This window comes from Aythya ferina (genome assembly GCF_964211825.1).
Source record: "Aythya ferina genome assembly, chromosome: 1".
In the NCBI taxonomy this organism is placed as follows: Eukaryota; Metazoa; Chordata; class Aves; order Anseriformes; family Anatidae; genus Aythya; species Aythya ferina.
The window spans coordinates 950384-970294 of record NC_140296.1 but is presented as its reverse complement, the minus strand read 5'-3'; the positions used below and the strand labels follow the sequence as shown (position 1 = coordinate 970294).

The 19911-nt window shown below is 55.5% G+C and overlaps 1 protein-coding gene across 4 annotated transcripts in view; it reads left to right on the top strand.

Moving 5' to 3' along the window:
• CLPB (ClpB family mitochondrial disaggregase) overlaps nt 1-19911 on the top strand; it is a 65177-nt gene that overhangs the window by 36576 nt on the left and 8690 nt on the right. For all 4 annotated transcript variants that reach the window (XM_084494153.1, XM_084494151.1, XM_084494152.1 and 1 more), the window contains 5 exons: nt 3828-3925; nt 6936-7050; nt 14217-14294; nt 16846-16901; nt 19462-19506. In XM_084494153.1, coding sequence (XP_084350279.1) covers nt 3828-3925; nt 6936-7050; nt 14217-14294; nt 16846-16901; nt 19462-19506 — 392 coding nt within the window. The remainder of the gene's footprint in view (nt 1-3827; nt 3926-6935; nt 7051-14216; nt 14295-16845; nt 16902-19461; nt 19507-19911) is intronic.

Here is a 19911-nt window from a genome sequence, read left to right as displayed (position 1 = left end):
TTCTTTGCACAACTTTTTCAACCCGGTGAAGGCAGAAGCCTAGATGTGCAGGGGTGTGCACCGAAGCCTGAAGGTCCGCTCGTACCCAGTACCTTTGGAGATTTTGTTCTTGGCCTTCCCTTGGTGAGATTTGAGGCTGTTCCTGGGGCAGTGTGCGTTCACGGTGAAATTCAAGCAGCTGGGGAGATTATTTTGAGCTGGTAGCAGGGGCTGAAGGTGGCTGCCAGCGAGTGGAGCGGTGCCCGGTAGCACGTCCCTTCCATCCACCGAGGGATCGGCCAGAAAAAGGGTGGCAGGAGCCCAGGCTGTGGTGGCAGCTTCCCTATTAACAGTGTATGTTAAAAGGTGCTTGTGAAACGCGTGTCGTATTGATTTAAAAACAGGTTTACGTTTCTGGAAAAGGGGGTGATCATGCTAATCCAATCAGCGCAGGCTCGGGAGGACAGAAGTCCTTTTATATTACCTTAACTAGCCGCGTGGAGCAATAACAATGTCATCCCTTGTCAAAGCTGACGCCTGATGACATTCTGCAGTCCCCAGCAGGTGATGCGGGCTGCCTCCTCTTGGTGAATCCCGGGCTATTTCGGTGCTCAAACGGGGCCGTGGAGAGGTGGAACTGCAGTGGCAAATTGCATTTAGCACACCGGGGTTGTGCAGTCCCTCCCCGGGCCTGCCTGCCGCCCAGAGCCCCTCTGGTTCGAGGTGATGTCCGTGTGCCCACCCTCAGCAGCATGCCCACTCTCGGATTGAGGATTTCCAGTCTTTTTTTCCTGGGATTTTGTTTCCTTCACCAATTAGTCATCCTGGTTTTTCCCCCATTAGACGTGGACAGGGTCCTGCAGGGGGTGCCACGTGGGAGCGGGGTGCTCCCGGCGTGCAGAGGGGGTGTTTGCTGAGCCCGGGCAGAGGTAAGAGGCGATCCCTGAGGATTTTCCATCCCTCCTGTGGCTCTCACACCGTGCTGAGGATGGGCTGTGTGCTCCGGAGGGACTGGAGAAGTGACACAGAGAGATGGCTGCAGGATCAGGCCCTGGCTGGGAACCTTAATTATGGGCCAGCTGGGATAGGGAGCAAGGAGGGAGGACACAGAGCAAGGAGAGAGGACAGGGAACGAGGATGGAGGACAGGGAGCAAGGAGAGAGGGCAGGGAGCAAGGAGAGAGGATGGGAAGCAAGGATGGAGGATAGGAAGCAGGGAGAGAGGAAAAGGAGCAAGGATGGAGGACAAGGAGCAAGGAGAGAGGACAAGGAGCAAGGATGGAGGATAGGGAGCAAGGAGAGAGGAAAAGGAGCAAGGATGGATGACAAGGAGCAAGGGAGAGAGGACAAGGAGCAAGGATGGAGGATGGGGAGCAAGGATGGAGGACAAGGAGCAAGGGAGAGAGGACCGGGAGCAAGGATGGAGGACAAGGAGCAAGGATGGAGGACAAGGAGCAAGGATGGAGGATGGGGAGCAAGAAGAGAGGATAGGAAGCAGGGAGAGAGGAAAAGGAGCTAGGACAGAGGACAGGGAGCAAGAACAACACCACGGTGGGGTCCCAGACTGCCTCTCCCCAGAGGATCCCACCCGATGCTGCTGGTCCCCCCGCTCCCCCCGGTGCCGCCGCGGCGAGGACGGGTCCCCGCGCCCGGCGCGTCCCGCGCTCTATTGACAGTTATCCGGAATCCGAAGGAATTCAAGACAAATTGTTAAGAGGACGGAGTTAATAAAATTTGAAAAATTGAGGCCTGTCACTCCACTAAACTTTGTTCGATACCGCTGACAGCAACATATTTCCCCAATGAGTGACCTTCCGCAGCTGCTCCAGCTAGGCGCCGCCGCGCGGGTGCCGGGCGGGAGCCGGCGAGCTATTTATCAAATATGATAAGCCGGGGTCTGCTAATGTGAGGAGGGAGGTGCAGGAGGGCCGGGGGAGGAGGAGGCCGCCTCGCACAGCCCGAGGTGTCGCCCAGGTGTCCATCTCCAGCCCCAGACAGCTGGTGGGAGGTGACGGATTGCCTCCTATTAAGCCCGGCGAGGCCGGAGCCCGCTGGGCGCACGCGGCGGGGCCGAGGAGCCCCGGCCGTGGGCGGCCGCAGGGGTGGGCGAGGGCAGCGGGGAGGGGGCGGCGAGGAGGGAGGTCAGGCCGGGGCGGCGAGGAAGCGGTGGCCGTTTCGGGGTTGTATTAGCAGGCAAAGTGACACGGTTATTTATGGCGGCGTAATATTTTATTGCTGCCGGTACTGGAGGTGGCAATCGACCAGTCGCGCCGGTTCGGGTTCTATCAATTATTGCAGCAATTAGTCAAGTCGTCAAAGCCATTAACAGGGGGATTAGGCCAATATTGGAGAGCCATTATTGATAGATCCAGGAGAAGGGGAGAGCCGAGCAAACCTCAGCCTTCATTTGAGAGGAAAGCCGGCCTCGCCTCCAGGGTGTCACCGCTTGGAGAGCCCCGGCCCGGAGGGCACCGGGAGGGCTGGGGAGGGGGCGAGCTCTGCCTCGCCTCTGCCAGGGATACGGAGTGGTGGGCCCCGGCCCCGTGCAATCCCACCTGTCTCCATCATATCCTTTATTCGCCCTGACAAGGCTCGCAATAGAAATTACTCGGTGTCGAATGTTTATGGAGCACATTTTTCATTCTGTAAGCAAATATAGATCCCCGATGCCAGCGCTTGCAAGTGGCTGATCTCCCCTCTCTCAACCCTCTCTCCTCCTTCATATATTATGATTGCTGCTCGCTTTTATGGAGCGCTCGGGGTGCTCGGCGCGGCCCCGGGTTTTAGGAGCAGAGCGTGCCGAGGTGGCCGCATCACCCCGAGGTGGCAGCAGGGTGGGAGGTGTTTGCCACGCTGCCTGCAGAGCGGGGACCCCGCAGCAGCACCCGGGCGGCTTTTTGGCAGCTCCCATCCCTCTCCCATCCCTCCCTGCTGGGCACAGGCACTGGCAGGGCTCCCTGCCCTGCTGCTGGTCCCCGTCACCCCTCTGGTTCAAGCACCCTGCTTGGCTTCAGCCCACTTTGAAGGTTCATCCTCGTGACCTCTGACCGGTTGGCACAGCAAGCTGGGGGGGCGCAGAGTGCGTGAGCATTGTGCCAAGTCTCTCTGCATTAAGAGAAGTTTATTGAGATGCTGAGAGGCAGAGCTGAACCCTGTGGGACTGTGTTTGCATCTCTGACTGTTCCCCAGTAGCTCTCTCCCCTGATCTTGGAGATCTTGCCCTGCCTCTACCTGCTTACCACTGCTTCCCAGCACACCAACTGGGACCAGTTTGGCTGTTTGTGTTCCCCTGCAGTCCTGCATGTCTGGGGAGAGCACAGGGAGCTCTGGGCAGGCTTGTTTCCATGAGGATGCCCACCTGACTCCCCGCAGCAGTTCAGTCTTTGGGGTTTGTTGGCTTTTTTTTTTAATTATTTCCAAATAAGAGAAGGATTTTTCCCCAAAAGCTCACACTGGCAGCTGCTCAGCCCACAGCCACCTCCAGCTCCAGCCTGGAACAACAGAGCAGAGGGATGGCGTGGCCAATTGAAGCTGCCATGGACCCATTTGGCTCCCCAGGGACCGGTGGCAGGCGCTTTTGTCAGGCTGTATTTTCCTCTGGTGACCGTGTGCTCTCGTCCCCAACAGCATCTCTTCCCTGTTGGGGGTGACAGTCCCTTTTCTAGTTCCCTGCACAGCCACACGTAACCACTGGGTGTACGTTGTCCCCTTCTGATCCCGGTACCCCCTGGAGCAGAGGTTAGGAGGGGACTCGGAGCAGCACGGGGGGCTCAGGGTGCACTTTGTGCTCGTTCTGCACCCAGGCTGAACTCTGCTCCCCTCATCTTTTTAATTTCCTCCTGCCACCAGGTGCCAACCCCCTGCAGAAGAACGAAATGGGACACACGCCCCTGGACTACGCCCGCGAAGGGGAGGTCATGAACCTCCTGAGAGCATCAGAGACGAAGGTGAGCCCGAGATGCAGGTGACTTTCTTGTTCTTTTTCCACTATAAGAACAATTTTCAAGGAGGTGGGGTGCCTGCAGTGAGGGACTGCCTCAGCACACCTCCACGGGGTCATGCTGCTTTGGAAGAAGTCTGTGTAAATTGATGACATGATGCAGAAAGGAGAAAGAAAAGAACTTTTGAAGTCCTTACGAGCTGTAGCCATAGCCGTGTGCCCTTCTCTTCATGTTGACATTTCTGCCTTGGGAGTGAGGTACACAGGGACGAGTAATTCTGTCCTGTAAGCCCTCGGCAAAAATCCAGTAAAATTGGGATGTTCTTTTACTTTATTTTCTGAAATTCCTGGAAAAAAAAAAAAAATCAGATTTTGCTCTACAGGCGTGGAATTTTTAACTCGCCTGTTGGAAACCTGAGGTTAAAAACTCGCCCATGCGTGGTAGATGAAGGGAATTTAAACTGTGGCGATTGCTGCGTTTAGCAGATACCATCAAGAAGTAATCTGCCAGGCAGTCACATCTACTGGACAGCCTGTGCTTGCCTAGGAAAACCCTTGCCTGAGTCTTAATTCAAAGCCACGTTCCCCAGCCAGAAAACTTGTGTCTGTAGCGTGGAGCTCGGCGCTCCTTCCCCTGGGTTTTCTGTGCTGGATCAGGGCAGGGAAGGTGGCTGCAGAGCTGACGGCTTGTGGTGAGCTGTGCTCGCTGGGACAGCTCCCCAAGCAAGTTTTTAGGAAGGGAAGTTGAGAATAAAGTACTCGGGATCGTTGCAGGAGGAGGGAGGAGGAATTATCTGCTGGCTAAAGAGTCTCTGGGGTCCAGCCCCAGCAAGAAAACCCGCCCCAAACAGCTTGAAAAGCTGCTTTGGTTTTTATGCTTAACTAATAGATGAAGGGGAGAAAGGAAATATATCTGTAAAGATGCTCCCGATGAAGATGATTGGACTTGTATATAAAACAAAAGACAGTCAAGGCAGCTCGTGATGAATATTCAGCTGGGGGGGATGCGGTGCTCCGAGGGCTGCATCCACCCCAGTCTCTGCGCTCCACCGAGAGTCTTTGAGAATTTATTGCTCATTTTAATCACTGCTGGAGAATGAATTGGCAGAACTATTACTGGATGGGCACATCCCATAGATTTTATTTACATATCCTGGTGACAGAATAACAAGGAGTTTTCATATGTATTTTTAATTTATTTTTGAGTTCCTTTATCCTTCTAAAAGAACTCCGCGCGCGCCTTCCCTGTGCTAGACCACGCTTGCTGGTATCGAGGTATCGAGGGTAGCGAGGGCTCCTGAGCTGGCTCACGTTGCTGAACGCTGCAGGTGAAGTCTGAATAAGCTGTCGTGTGTATTACAGGGCTGAAAGGAAGGGAGAAGCCCTTGAAACTCTCTTCTGTGTGCACCTGGCATGAGAGCAGCCCCAGGACGAAGGCTTGCAGACTGATCTCAGTGGTTTGGGTTCTTCCTTTGCCCATTCAGTTGTCGCTCCCCAGCACACCCAGCCGAGTGTCAGGGGCTGGAATTTATGTTTGGTGACTTCTCAAGCTTTCCTCAAAGATGATTTCCTCAAAATTTTCCTTCCCCTTGGTGCCGTAGCTAAAGCTCAGCTCCGGAGCACGTCGGTCACTTTTGCTTTTCAGCCACCAGAACTCAGCACCGTCCTCCCACCCCATCCCTCTGCTCTGAGTGTCACACTCAGGGAATGTACAGTCCTTACAGTCCCAACCTGATCACCCAGCAGGATTTCCTCTCTCTGTCACAGCCGCTGGCACACGAGGCTGCTGCTGGCACGGGGACACCGGAGCCGTGGTGGCACAGGGCAGCAGCAGGTTCCTCCAGAACACATCCTGAGCAGAAAACTAGTGGGAAAGCTTGGGAAAAGCACTGTGACTGTGCAGCCTGTGCCCATGAAGGGGCTTTTTTCCCACCCAGGGACATTTATGATGTTGGTTTTGCAAGGAGGGAGGCAGCGTGGCAGCAGAGGGGCGTCCCCTCCTGCCTGTCGTCCCAGCTCTCCGTAAGCCCACGCGAATCGTTCAGCATCCTGGCAGCGGGGATCAGCTCCTCTGCACTTAAAAAAAAGAAAGAAAGAAGGGAGGTGAGGTGGTTTAACTGATGTGACCATGTTCATACAAAAAGTTCCTCGCTCTGCAGATCCCGTGGGTCTGGGTGCTGTGCCCATCACTCAGCACGGCTCCGTGGGACAGCTCTACCCAGAGCAGAGATTTCCCCAAGGAGAGGCCATGGAGCAGAGGCCACCTCTGGCCCTGATGGAGAAAGGAGCTCAGCAGGAAGCTTTGCAGCACGTTCTAAAGATGCAAAAGGGCTTTGGGATTTGCCCTCTTTCTTCTAGAAATGCACTGCGCTGTAAGACCTGCCCCCGCTCCGGGCGTCTGCCAGGGTCCTGTCCCTGTGAATCTGAGATGTGCTTGTGCTTCCTGCTGAGCTGGAGGTGGAAGGAGGCAAACACCCCGAGCTGAGAGCTCCTTGCAGTGCTCCCGGTGTCTGACATCCCTGGGGTGCAGAACGGGGCACTGCAGTGCTCCTCGGTGTTGTTTGAACAGGAGGTGCTGGCAGGTAGGAAACTAACGCAGGAGGAACAGTTCAGGCTTTGCTTTTCAGAATAAACAAGTCCCTAACGGGTTAACAGCTCGGTAGGAAATTTGAGAAGGATCCCAGTTCCCTCGGGATCGCTGTCCCAGGAGCGCTGCAGTCTGGTTCCCTCCTCAGCTTCTCAGCTGCAAGGCTTCCAGCTGCTGCCCTCGAAGCTCACCCCGCTCTGTCCTACCGCCCGTTGCTGCCAGCCTCAACAATTCCCTCTTGCTGCCTCTCAGGCTGCTGCTGCCTCCTGCCAAGCCCAGGCTGCATCCCGGAGACGAGGAGCAGCGATCTGTCTGTCTGTCTGTCCGTCGGACACACGACCACACAGCGCTCTGCAGTCGTGTGTGTACCACTTGTCGCTCGTGTTGCCCAGAAAAGTGCCAGGTGCCAACCTCTCCTTCCCTCTCGCAGTTCCAGGAGGAGCAGCGCCGCCGGGAGATCGAGGAGCGCCGGAGGTTTCCGCTGGAGCAGCGGCTGAAGGAGCACATCATCGGGCAGGAGAGCGCGATAGCCACGGTGGGAGCAGGTAGGACCACTCCTGGAGCCGTGATCCCAGCTGCCCCCCCAGCAGATCTCAGCAGCCTGCTGAGGCTGGGGAGGTCCTGCAGGCATTTTCTGGCTGGGAAAGAGCTTGCTCCTCATCACAAGAGGGGCTGCTGGATGCTTTCTGAGGCACGGGGTTCGAGCCCTTCCCTTCAGGATGATTTCTCCCCACGCTAACCCAAGGGTTGCAGCTGGCCTCCAGGGGTTGCGCCGCTCACCGTTAGCATCTTCAGTCAGCTGCTGGCTGAAATACGGTGCCTGAGCACGACGACACTTGAACATCTTTTTTCCCAGGACCATTTGTCTTAAGGATGTTGTTCATTAATAATTCATGAGCAGTTCGGAACAGCTCTATGTGCATAAACACCTCGCACACAGCCTGCTCGGGGAACCTTTCTGTGTTCCTTACAGATGTGGGACCGGGCTCCACGCAAAATACAAGCACGTAGCTCGGTCACACTTCCCTGGCCATCACCTCAAAGGCCATTTTAGCCCCGTGTCCTGCCAGCAGAGTGCAGAAACCATCAGCAAGACAAACAGAGGGGTATTGCCCCGCTCTGCTCCCCCCACATCCAACAATTTGGAGCTCTTCCCACCTCCATCCTTCTGGGGGTGTTGCTCGGTAAATACTGACGATAACACTAAAGCAAAACTGTTCTCAGCAGCGTGGCCCTGCTCAGTCTGAGACCCCTTCCAGATGTCCCTGGGGGCACATCACCATCCCCTGCTGGGAGCAGGATCGGCACACGGAGCACACCAGCAGCCTGTGCTTCAAAGCCCTCTGCCTCTACCTGTCTGCTGCTGTTGCTTTCTGCCTGCAGAGCTGTGCAGGCTGGCTGTGGGGTGCTAAAACCCTCAGTGATTTACATCCCTTACCTCTGGCCAGGAGTGATTTAATCTCCCGGTGTTCCCTTCTCTGCACCGGCTGCCACCCCTGGGCCACGTTCCCAAGCGAGGGTGCCGGTGCCTTTTTCTGGAGGTGTTTTTCCCCTGCTTCAAATTCCGAGTTTTCCCTGCTAAAAATGAAATAAACAGGGGGAGTCGACGAGGAGCCTGGCCTCTTGTGGCTGTGCTGCAAGCATACAGCGCGCGGTGAGGTTTGGAGGGACCGGCAGTGTTTGCCGTCAGCCCAGCCGGGGGGAAAAACCAGAGCAGCTTTGAGGCAAACAGGCCCAAACAGCAGCCTCGAGTCTCAGATGAGCGCAGACATCGCTCTGAGCCTAACCTCGTTATGCTAATCAATTAAATACATCGAGACCAAAGGGTGTTGGGCATCTGTGGAGCAGAGGGGGAAGTGTCCTGGCTGTCACTTTGCCTAGCGAGCGCCGTTTTGTCTCTCCCCAAACCCCGTGTGGGCTGCGGGGGGCTTTTTCCTTGCGGTCACCCGTGGGTGCAGCCTCGCAGCTCTCCGGGGCACCTCGTGTCACCCTGGGCACTGCAGCACCGTGGGGACATCAGGGCCCTGAGCGCCGTGAATAACTCCTCGAGCATCCCAGCTCAGTGCCCGAGCACCGGCGGGTGAGGTAAGAGGGCTGAGGTCAGGGCAGCGCCGCGTCGGGAGCTCAGCGACCACTCCAGCCTCGTTAACAAAGCCGAGCCCGGGCTGATCTCAGAGCCCTCGAAAGAGCAAAAGAGCGAGTGCTGCTGCAAACACAACAGCCACCCTCTGTGTTGGGAGAGCGGCTGCGCCTGGGGGCAGCGGGACGGGCTAATTGGGAGGCTTTGATTAATGGGCAGTGCCTGCTTCTGACACAGGTGGTGTTTCTGCGCATTAAAGTGGCTGCCTTTATGGAGGTTTCTCTTATTGAATTATAGGGAATGTGCTTGATACCCCCGCAGCCTCAGGATATCAGACCAAAAGGTAGCAGGAGAGTCTCCGTCCCCTCCTCCCCCCTTCCCTTCTGCCCCGTTTTGGCTGGTTTCCTTCAGGAAGGGTGAATTTAGAGACATCACTTTTTCTTTCAAGCGCTTCCTATCTCTCCGTGTCATTTTTTTCCTCCCAGCTGTTTTTTTGGCTGCCACTTCGTGGACTCCACGTGCCTCCCGTTGGCGCTCGCCGCCACGGTTTGTTGGCCTTGCTGCACGCCGCGTCCCCAGATTTACCAAGGCCAGCTGAGATGTTTAATTTATAACCACTGCCATAATTGAATAATCTGATTTAATCCAGCACTCGCTGCATAATCCAAACAGGCTCCAGAGAGGCTCAGCCCCGAATACAAAGGGGACAGGAGCTCGGGGTTTGCTCCGTGGGTCGGGGTGGCAGCAGCGCACGGAGGCTGCAGCAGGATGCTCGTGCTGCCTGCACCCCCTGGGCACTGCCCTGTCCTTAACACTTTTTTCCTGAAATCAGGAAAAATCCACGGGCAGGTCGTGCCCACAATCCTGGGAGCTGACGGGAGCCTGGATGTTACAACTGCTCCACACAGATGAGCAGCTGAAGGGCTTACGGTTGTGTTTCCAGGGCACTCTCAGCAATTATTGTACTCCGAATCCGCTCAGCTCTTTGCTGGTTCCCTCGGATATGCAGAGGCAGCGGGGTGAAACTGCGTATCCTAAATATGATGGAGGAAGAATGCCTCTGGTTTAGAGAGAGCACTTGCCAGGCCGTGGGCAGGTAGAGGATGGGTTGCAGAACACCCTTCCAGCACTGATTTTCCCGTCCTTTCGGGTTGAAGCCATGTGCACCAGGACTCTTCCTGAAGTCGAAAAGGAGAGAGGAAGGAGCAGAGTGGTTTATTTTCCAGTTTATAAATAAAAGCGTAGTGCGGAAAATCCACTTTTAACGTATAAATGCCAGGTGTTGAAGCCGGGGAGCAGTTGTAACGCTGAAACCAGCAGCAGTGCAAGAGCTGGAGGAAGATGGATGTGTGGGAACAGCACCCTGCCCTGATCCGAGGGAACCAGTTTTAATTTGGACGAAGTATCCTCCTGTACACGTCCCGCATTTCGGCGTGCGCAGGCACCTGTTACACCGAGGTGAGCAGCCCTGTGCCTCCTCTTCCTCCTCCTCTTCCTCCTCCTCTTCCTCCTCCCCATGGGGGCACAGCCAGGGGACGCGGGGTCCCGCGGTGGGTACGGACCCGGAGGCATCGCCCCCGTGGCACCACCCTGAGCCCGGGCGGTGCGCGAAGCACCAGCGAATGAATTGATTTGATAAATGGACATTTATTACACTCACAAATTGGCTGAAACCAATTTCGGTCACATCAACCCCTGATAACTGCTAGGGTATTGATTTGTGTAAAGTAATACAGTGAATTTATCAGTTCAATAGCGAGCTGAAGGGCCTCTCGGAGACACAGCGCTACGGTTACGCCGTTACAGATGTCCGAAATAAAGTGGAAGCACTGCGGCCACGCTGCAAATGGCTCCAGAGAAGGAGGCCCGGGCGTCATCCTCAGCCTCCTCGCCTGGACACGGGGGCTGAAGTTCCTAATGAGATTTGGGCAAAGCGGCACAACCTGCCTCTTTCGTCTTATTTATTTATTTCTGCCGTCCCCGCAGCCGCCCGAGGAAGGGGGCAGCTCGGCAGCAGGCACACCGCAGCCCCGGGGAAAGGAGCGTTCCCCTGGGCTGCCTTCGCTCTGCCTGAGGTCTTCATCCCTTCAAACCGGCACCGATGTCCTGCTTTGTCCTAAAATAGCAGCTTTGGCCTAAAATAGCAGCTTTGGCCTAAAATAGCAGCTTTCTTCCCTCTTGCTGAAGCTGAACTGCGCAGCAGCCAACCTTAGGGCGCAGAGATGGAGAGCTGCCCACAACCGTGGCTGTGAGGCTTGGGGCCGCAGTTTTCCCCTCTGTAATTAACCAAAATCTTGCAGTTTTTCCCTGCCTGTGTGCTCGAATATGCCATAACTTCCCGGCTGCTTACAGAAGGGGTTTTACACCTCCTCGCTCCCTCGATCTAACCAACCCCCTGCAGACAACGGCGATCAGCACCTTCCAGCCGAGCCCCCGAACTGAACCACGAGCTCTCGCTTTATGGTAGGGTTTTATGGCGTGGTTTATATCACTGGGGCTGCCGTGGGTGAGCCGGGCGTTCGGCCATAAAGCGCCGTGTCCTGCTGCAGAGGAGACTGAGAACAGACAGCACTTAACCTCGCCGCCTTCGGACCGCTGAACGTGCTGACCCCGCAAGTGGTCAGTCCGTGCCCCGAAGCAAAAGTTTATTGCCTTTATTATCTCAGCTGAAATAGCTGCAGAAATTGGCGGCCGTCGTGTTATTCCCCATCAATTAAAAAAAAAAAAAAAGCCTTACCCCTGGTATTTGACCTCCCGTTTGCTGTGATAAAGGACAGGGAGGGAGCACGTGCGCCCGGCCGGGAGGGGCAGGGCTGGGACACGCTGGAGCTGGGATGGATGTGCCCAGACCTCATCTGCCCCACCAGGTGGCTGTTGCCCCTCTCCTTAGGGCATCCTCTCTGCTTTTGCCCCTTCCCTGACATTCCCGGTGCAGGGGACGTCCCCGCCGTGCACTCCTGCACCCCACACAGCCCGCGGGCTCACCCCGAGCACCGAGACACCCGGGGCAGGCTGGAGGTGAGCCGCGTCCGGATGGAGTCCAGCCCTGCAGCCTGGCTCTGCGCCCGAGCTAATTAAGCCTTGACAGGAGTCAGGACTTATTAGCACGGCTGAAGCCTTGGATAATGCATCCAGATCGTGTCCGGGCATACACGGGCAAGTCCACGTGGCATTGGGGATGAATTTCCACAGCCAGCACTGTCCGTGCGCGTCCTACTGGGTGCCCCTGGGGCTTAGGAACCAGGGGGTGCTCACAGCCACTCACCCCGGCCCCCTGCACAGAGCTGGGGTGAGCTCGAAGCTTCAGGCTGAGCCACGGTGCCCGCTGGGTCCTCTCCGTGCCCCGCAGGTCGTTAGGGATCCAGGCACGCTCCTGCTCTGCCGGGTAATCACCTTCCTTATTAAAACCCGCTCTGCGCTCTGCCTACTTGGGATTCATCTCGCTCCAGCCCCTGGAGCGCGCTAATTTTGTCTGCTAGATGAGAGACCCGGGTGCTTTCTTGTGGAGATGCTTAATGACTGTGGTCAGGTCAATCCTCAAACCTCTCGTTGTTAACCTCAGGAGATTGATTTTTCCTTGGTGTTTTCAGCCTCGCTCGAGGCTTTGTGCTTCCTCTCCCGATCCTCGCCAGCTCTGTCGGCTTGCAGCCTCCCCGGCTCTCCTGCCCACACTCCTGGGACGTGGACACAGCACGGAGCACTCTGCACTTCTTTTCCCTTACCCAATCAAGCAGAGTTTTTTTCATGGGCTCCCTTTCTGTCTTTCTCAGCTGGAGTTTCAGCACTCCCCGTTTATCTGGGTGCGCTCCTGCCAGCTCCAGAGGGACAAAACTCCACAACGTCCCCGCTCTGGGGACGCACGGGCAGCTGGAGTCCTGGGGCTGCAGGACCAGGACACTCTCAGTCCAAAGCTGAGGGCCCAGGGCACATTCTCATCCTGGGCTGAATTTTTCAGTGAAAACCACAAAGAAAAGGGAGCCGTTCTGGCTCGTGTTTGCTCTGGGGGTCACCAAGCAGTGCCCCCGTACAGCGACGGGGAGCCGGGGAGCTGCAGCTCTGAGCAGCCTCCCTCTGCTCACCATCCCTCAGACCTTTTGCTCCTGCTGCTGGATTTTCTCTGCTGCCTTAGGAATAACTCAGGCTGTACCTCTGGTGTCCTGCCCACGTCGTGCCCCGCTTCCATCAAGCTGTGCCATAGCGTTGGGCTCTCTCCCAGCTCGGTGCTGGAAACACGGGATTAGAGCTCAGCGTGGCCTCCTCCTGTGTGACACCACACAATTCTGGCTGCTGCAGCTTCTCGCAAAACATCACGAGGCTTTACAAAGCTCGAGGCAATCAATACGGCAAGAATAACTCTTCGGAAGGGCTGCAGCAGAGGCCGTGTGTAAATAACGCCGATAAACCAGGGGGGGCTCGGTGGGATTCTGCCTCTCCCCCTGAGCAGCATCCTGCAGGGCCCCTGCACGGGCTCAGGGCTGCCTTGTGTCACCAGAGCCAGCCACCAAATCGTGTCCCAGCTGGGGCTGTAGCCCTTTTTGTGGGTCCCTCCTGACTGCAGGTTGCTCATGGGCAGGGCAAGCCCCGATGCTTTTCTCCTTTCCCATGTGGTGTGGGATGTGGGTTGGGTCCTGGGGCAGAGTCACCGCGCTGGGCAAGGGGGTAACCGGGCTGCCAACCCCACAAGAGTGTCTTTGGGTCTCGTGGGGACAGCTGTGTCCCTGGGCAGCCCCTGCCACCCCCGTTTTTACTGGGGGCTGTGCAGGATGGGATGGGAGACGGGGCCCAGTGAGGCTTGCCTTGGGTGAAATCCGCGCTTGGTTCATCCAGGAGGTTCATCCCCCATCTTCGGGGAGGTTTGGGCACAGACCTGAAGCTGCTCCGAGCACCTCCCAGCACCAAACAACAACCAGTTATAATCTCCAGTCCAGCCCTGGGCTGCTACTGGTGTTCAGGTGCTAGGGGCTGCTCACCTCCCGGCCAGCAAGGGGCTCGGGCTGAGCTCGGGGGGGCGTTTCGGGCCAGATGCAGCCCAGCAGCAGTGCCTGCTTGTCCCTCTGGGCTTTGAATCCTGTTCCTGGTCTCTCTCAGGTCTGGTGCAGTGATTTTACCGGTTTGGTGGCCGTGTCCCCAGCTCTGAGGCTGCCAGTGGGACGGGCAGGAGGTGCCTCCACTCAGAGCTCCTGCGACCTTCGATTCAGCACCTCTCTTTTTATTTGCATGCGAGGAATAATGCAAAAAAAAACTTCCCCAAAGCTGCCTTTTCGCAGAAAGGTCGCACTTGTGAGCTGGAAACCCAGCGCGCCGCCTGCACCCTCCCCTGCAAGCCCTCCCCGTCCCTCCCCGTCCCCCCTCCTCGCCGTCTCCCTGGCAACGCTGAGTGCACATCCTGGAAAACTTTATCCGAAATCTGCTCTGGGCAGCCTTCCAAATCCATGCTAACCTGATTAGGTGTCTCTGGGGCCTTTGCTGGCTAATCAAATTAGATAGCACTAATGGCAGCGAGGACTTGGAGTGGGTAGAGAGCAGTAAAACATAGTGTATACTTAGTGATAATTATACTTGCTTTTGTGGCATTGATTTATATGCCTTCTCTCCCCCCCCCCCTTCTGTTTTTGTTGTGTTTAAATGCAGCCATTCGGAGGAAGGAAAATGGCTGGTACGACGAGGAGCACCCGCTGGTCTTCCTGTTCTTGGGATCGTCTGGAATAGGTAACGCCTGGGTGACCCGCTGCAGGGAACGGGATGGGAGCAAGGAGGAGAGGCTGGGCTGGGCTGGAGCACACGAGGACACACGAGGACACACATGGACACACGTGGACACACATGGACACACGTGGACACGCATGGACACGTGCACACACATGGAAACAACACATGAGGACGCTCTGCTAGCTTTGCAGGAGTCCTCCCAAGGGACTGTCTGCCTTAAAGGCTCAAGAAGGAGCAGTTTTCCTAACAGAAGTGCAAATTTAATGCCTCCATGGGTGGGGAAATATCAGCAACGTGCTGCTTGCAAACCAGCTCCCTGCTCGTCCCGCTCACGCGGGCAGGGATTGCTGCGCAGTGACGCGGTCGTATTGACACTGGCAATATTTTTCCACAAGCACAATGAAATGCGACGTGACAGCTGATCAGTTCATGAAATGGGCAAAATGAATTTTACTCGGGAAAAAAAAAAAAAGAAAAAGCAGATTTAAAGCAACCAAACCGTGACATTTGAAACGACGCCGGCGCTTCCGCGCCCGGCTGGCTCACGATGCCGGTGCTGGAGGGGTTAAGCACCTCACAGCACTAGCAGGCCGAGTATTAACTCTAAACGAGTTGCTATAAAGCAGTATAAAAGCAGTAAGAAATGTTTTTGAGACTTCATTGCGCTGCTTATGGCAGGTCTGAAGGCTCAGCGATATAAATTGTCAGCTCCTCAACTCGCACGTATTTCCGCGAGGGTTTTTTGCTGCTTTTGCTGCCATAACAATGGGCATTGAAATGAGAAGGCAAAGCAGCTGATGTGAGAAATGAGAAAGCAAAGGAGCTGATTTGGAAATCGGATTGTATCAGGTGGGTATTTCGTCTGGGTCTTGGTGGAATGGCAAGCTGAAAAGACCAAATGCGTACAAACCCAGACACCTGATGTGCCGTCGCATTTCAGCAGGTTCCCCCAGCACTTAAGCACTTTAAAGACCCATATATATATATATTTACAATACATATGTGCATGTACACACACACACATACCCCTATATGCTCACACATCAGGCTCGAGGACACAGCAACAAACAAAGTCACCAAACTGAGCCGAACTCGGAGGAATTCTGGCAGCAGCGGTACCTGTTGGGACAGGCTTCCAAGCCGTGATGCATTTCCATTCTCGCAGCCCATTTGCGGTGATCTAATTAAGTGATCCCGGGGATCTAAGATTTATCTCCAGCAGCATGCAGAGTGCAGCTGTTCCCAGGGTGGGGCCGATGTGTAATGCTGCTGCTGGGGGTGCTGCGTGCCCACAGCACCGCGGCTGTAACACCAGCACAGCTCTGCCTGCAGCTGCAGCCCCTCTGGCTATGCAGGATTGTACCTTTTTTTTTTATTATTTTTTTAGCTAGTTTGGTTTTTAAGATACGATCTTTTTACTTAGATAGTTGCTTAGGGCATTTATGTGTCTGCTCTCTGCCCTGACGTGCCCGAGTGTTTATTTTTCAGCGCGCAGAAAACACAAAGCGCACGCCGTGCAGGCGGGGTGCTGGCTGCAGGCACACCAAGAGGTGCTAACGTCAACTCAGAGCATCTCCCCCGCCTGCTAAATGCTGCTCCTTTCCTTTGCTGCTAATTCCAGGAGCTGCAACCAGCCCCAAACGCTCCACCTGCTAAACCCAGCGGTTACATGCCAGTGGGTGGCAGCAGGGGAGCTTCAGGGAGGACGCTTCTGCTGGCTCTGGCAGAGCCTGGGTATTGAAACAGGCAGCAGAGCTGCCCCTTGGACCAAGCTTTACCTGGATGGGCAGATTGGGAGGACAGGGTCTCGCCTTTCGGGAGCTGCTGAACTGATTTACTCCGTCACTGATCATTTGCAATCCTGGATTTTGATGCCAGTTGCCTTGCGTTGATCAAGTAAATAAAGAAGGTCACGTTACCCTGAAATGCTTTATCTAGGGAGCAAAACCCATTGCACATGAAACTTGGAATAGGGTAAAGGTAGCGAGAACCTGCTCTAACCACATCTTTTTGCAGAAAAAAAATCAGCTCTTTGCCCATCATTTAGGGATCACCTCCTAAAAACCAAGCAGCCAGCGCTGAGCTCGGCACCACCATTCCTCCTCTGGGTGCTCAGGATGCTGCCCACGCCGCCGGCTCGGCTCGCAGCGCTGCTCCTGGTGCAGGGAGGAGCTCCAGCAGAGCACAGAGCGAGGAGCAAGGAGCACAGAGCACGGAGCAAGGAGCACAGAGCACAGAGCACGTCTGCCCTGCCCTCAGCTCACTCCTTAAGCAGCGGCCGTGCTGTGTCACTGCCCTGCCACCACTCCTCTGGTGTGCACCCTGACCCTCCTGGGGCTGTGGTATCATGCTCCTAAGGCGGTGCTGTGCCCTACCTCGGGGATTTGGCAGGGAAACCCTCTTCCCCTGAATGCATTTGCAGAAAAAAAATGTGTATTGGTCACTGCAGGAGGCAGCCCTGCAGTCAGCACGGCTTGCAGGGGGCTGGACAAGCAGCACTTCTAACTTCTTCTGCCTTCTAACACCAGGCTTTTCTTTCTGTTTGACACAGGAAAGACAGAGCTGGCCAAACAGACAGCCAAGTACATACATAAGGATGTCAAAAAGGTAACGCCTGCTCGCTTTGTTGTTTGCCATTTGGAGAGCTCGGTGCTGGGACACGCTTGGTGCTGGGACGCGCTGGGTCTCCTGGGTTGCAGCACACTTCGTGGCAATCCAGTGTGAGATCTGTGCACGTGAGCTGAGGAAGAGTTAAAAGGAAGCGTTCCCAGCCCGTGTCCCTGTCTGTGGCACTAATGGTATCTGGAATCATAAATGTCAGAATTAATTTAACCGAGCCTCGCGTTCCCTCTTTGAGGTTGCGCAGGGTGTTGACACCCTGTGTGGTGAACACGTTTTTTTTGCCTTTGTTCCTAATAAGACCGTAAATCGTTAAAAGGATGAAAATTTAAAAATCCATTTTGCGTGTCCCTGCGTGCACCGTTTGTAGCAGTGTCCAGGACAGGCGGTGGAAATGGTGGAAATGACCTCGAGGCTGGGTTCTTAGCACCGAAATATTTGGGATTCCAGCACCAGAAGCTGTTTGTGGGCTTTAGCCTGCTATCCACGGGGCAGTTTTCAGTTAGGATGAGCTGAAATCATCTCCTTGGGCAGGGGACTGGTTCAGGGGTGCCTGCCTTTTCAGACACACTCCTCCACTCGCAGCCGAGCATCCCCTGCCCTGAGAAGCACCCAGCTTCCCTCCTCCAAGGGCTGGGGGAGCACAGAGATGAGAGCTGTGCAAATGGGGACGCGAGGAAACACGAGCAGAGCTGCTCCGTAAGCTGATATTAGATTAATTCCTCCTGCCCACATCCTCCAGCACAGAATGGACACGAGAAAATGACACATGGAGAAGGAAGATCAAAAGTAAACCGACGCTGTAAAAGTGGCTGTTCTGGTTTCTTTTCCTCGTCCTTCTGTAATTGCCTTCCCGAAGCAATAAATCCTGGTCCCTGGGTCTCAGGCACCTCCACCCGAAACTCCCGCACCTGGAACTGGTCAGGGCCCGGCCAAACATCAAATAGAAAAATCAGCTCACCACTAAATGCTGTGTTAATTCAATAGCATGCACAAATCGGAGTTTTATTGGTAATGAATCAGCTCGGCAGCCGGCGCTGTAACGAGCGGCGTGAAGAGGGGCCATCAGCCCTTCTGGGCGCTTCTGGGGGACGCAGCCCTCAGCAGGAGCCGCCTGATTAAGAAGGAAGAAGCCAGAACCGTCTCATTGCCATGCTGATGGAGAGGTTGTGGTGTAATGACAGCCGCTGACGTCCTTACCCAACCCGTGTTAGCACTGGGACGGAGGCGCCGCAGCGCGAGCAGACCGCAGCAGGGCAGAGCCTGGCACATCCTGGTGGTGGAGACGTGCTGAGCCTCGTGTCCGGGGCACCACGAGGGTGGGAGAAGCTGCTGCACATCTGCAGGGAGGTGGCACCGGTGGCTTTCTGAGTGCTGACCCCCTCGGGTGACTCCTGCAGGGCTTGGCTGATGGATAGGGTCAGGCTGGACTGGGCGAGGTGCTCTCCGGGGAAGGGTTTCCACCAGAACTTCTCCTAGGGTTGATTTCTACAAGAGTTGGGGAAATATTTTCTTTTGTTGAATTTGGTTTCGATTCCATCTTACAAAAACCAAATGGGTGGAAAGAGAGTAACAAAATAAGTGGGCAGGTTTGAAACGAAGAATTTCAGTCGCTCTGAGCTGCCCAAACTGCCCTGAACTCACACCACCACCACCCAGCACCCCCAAAACCAGCGTGTGCTGCACGGACACGTCCTCCTGCACGGTGCCAGCTCTTGGTGCCCGTGTTTGCCTGGCCTCCCACCTCCTTTGGCTCTCCCCAGCCAGTGACTCCATCACCCAGGGCTCTCGCTGTCCTTGGAGGGCAATGTTGGAGCCTCGAGGGTGTCCGGCAGCACCGGGTGGTCTCACTGGTGCCAAGCCACACACCGTGGAGCCCCTCGCCCAGCAAAGGGCTCAGCCCCACAGGGTGCTGGGGAAGTGCTGGTGGAAAGGTCTCCAGTGGGATGCTGGAAGGTCGAGCAGGTCTGCTCCTCGCTTCAGCACCCAGCTGCAAGCCCAGGAAATGCCTTGGCTGCGGTGAATTATCAGCTTTCCAAATGCAAAAGGAAGCTTGTGTAGTCATCGTGAGTTCTGTAACGTCGTCTCCTTGAGGTGATCGTCCATGAACCTCGTTTACCTGGGCTGTACGATTTGGGGTTTTGCTTAGTTTTGGTTTTACATTGTTTTCTTCGTGGGATTTGTTTCAAAAAAAAGGCTGAGCAGCAAGAAAATCCGTTTTATGTAGCAAATTGTGAGCTACTTCAGTCCCACTTTCAGCCCCCAGCCCTGGTGACCAGCAGGGTGTTTCAATGAACCTCGGCCAGGGGCAGTGGGATCAGTTCCTGGCTGCCTTTGAGAAACTGCAGTTATTTCCCCCTTCCTTCAGAAGAAGTCCTAATATTTGCAGTGGATTTATCTGGCCGCTGCCTGCCTGCAGTCCTGGGGAGCCACGAGGCGAGCACAAGTGTGCTCAGCCACCTGCCTGCTTCTGGAGAAGCCTTCCAAATGTAATGAAACCGGGGGCACATTAATCAAAAATCACTTTACGTATTTCTTTCTCTTCCAGGGTTTCATCAGACTGGACATGTCGGAGTTCCAGGAGAGGCACGAGGTTAGTAAATGGGCTGTCTGGACTTCCAGGGGTTGCAGTTCTGAGTTTAATTGGTAATTCAAACAAATCGTGCCAATCCCGCCGTTCCCCGGCGTTTCATCACTGTCCGTGGCGGTGCTGAGCGCCTCCCGCTGCCTCTGAGCGCGGGCAGAGCTCCTGGCTGCAGGCTGCCGTGGAGGCCTGGCCGTGGCAGTGGGCAGCCAGGAGCTTTTTGAGTTCCTTTGCCAAAAAACGGGCAGTTTGGCGTGCCGGAGGCGGGTGCGGGGCGCACAGCAGGGAACACGCGGCAGTGAATCTGCAGAAACGTCCCCTGGAAGGGGTTCAGTGCTGCAGTGAGCCCAGGAGGAGAAATAGCACAGGGAACTATGGACCAGAAGGGGATATTTTATACATCAAGTGATGGCT